At 45.8% G+C, this 487-nt stretch overlaps 1 protein-coding gene across 1 annotated transcript in view; it reads right to left on the minus strand.

Moving 5' to 3' along the window:
* Positions 1-323, minus strand: part of EMH_0045420 (uncharacterized protein) — a gene marked incomplete at both ends in the record, with an annotated part of 1,530 nt that extends 1,207 nt beyond the window's left edge. The window contains one exon of the mRNA XM_013496067.1: positions 114-323. Within this exon, the coding sequence (XP_013351521.1) occupies positions 114-323 (210 nt within the window). The remainder of the gene's footprint in view (positions 1-113) is intronic.
* Between the last annotated feature and the right edge of the window lie 164 nt (positions 324-487).

Below are 487 nucleotides of genomic sequence, written 5' to 3' on the forward strand. Positions count from 1 at the left end.
ACTGCACTTGCTGCTGCTGCTTTTGCTGCTGCTGCTGCTGCTCTTGCTGCTGGAGTTGCTGCTGCTGCTGCTGCTGCTGCTGCTGCTGCTATACTATCCATAAATATTTGTACATTGCAACAATGTGTAATATTTTTCTGTTTCTGCTGCTGCTTCTCCTCCTGCTGCCGCTGCTGCTGCTGCTGCTGCTGCTGCTGCTGCTGCTGCTGCTGCTGCTGCTGCTGCTGCTGCTGGTGCTGCAGCGAGCTGCGTGCTGAGGTAGTGGACCTGGTGTCTTTGGTTGGGGGCCATCTTGCTTCTTCTTTGGGGATGGTGGAAACCATCGTTGCGCTTTGTTATACACTGCAGCAACCAAAAGATATCGTTGTCTTTGATGTTTCACATCAGGCTTATCCTCATAAGGTATTTATTTATTTATTTATTTATTTGTTTGTTTTTTGTTTGTTTGTTTTTTGTTTTTTTTTGTCTTTTTTTCTGTTTTTATCGC

This window comes from Eimeria mitis, genomic scaffold (assembly GCF_000499745.2).
Source record: "Eimeria mitis Houghton genomic scaffold, Emh_scaff1893, whole genome shotgun sequence".
Classification (NCBI taxonomy): domain Eukaryota; phylum Apicomplexa; class Conoidasida; order Eucoccidiorida; family Eimeriidae; genus Eimeria; species Eimeria mitis.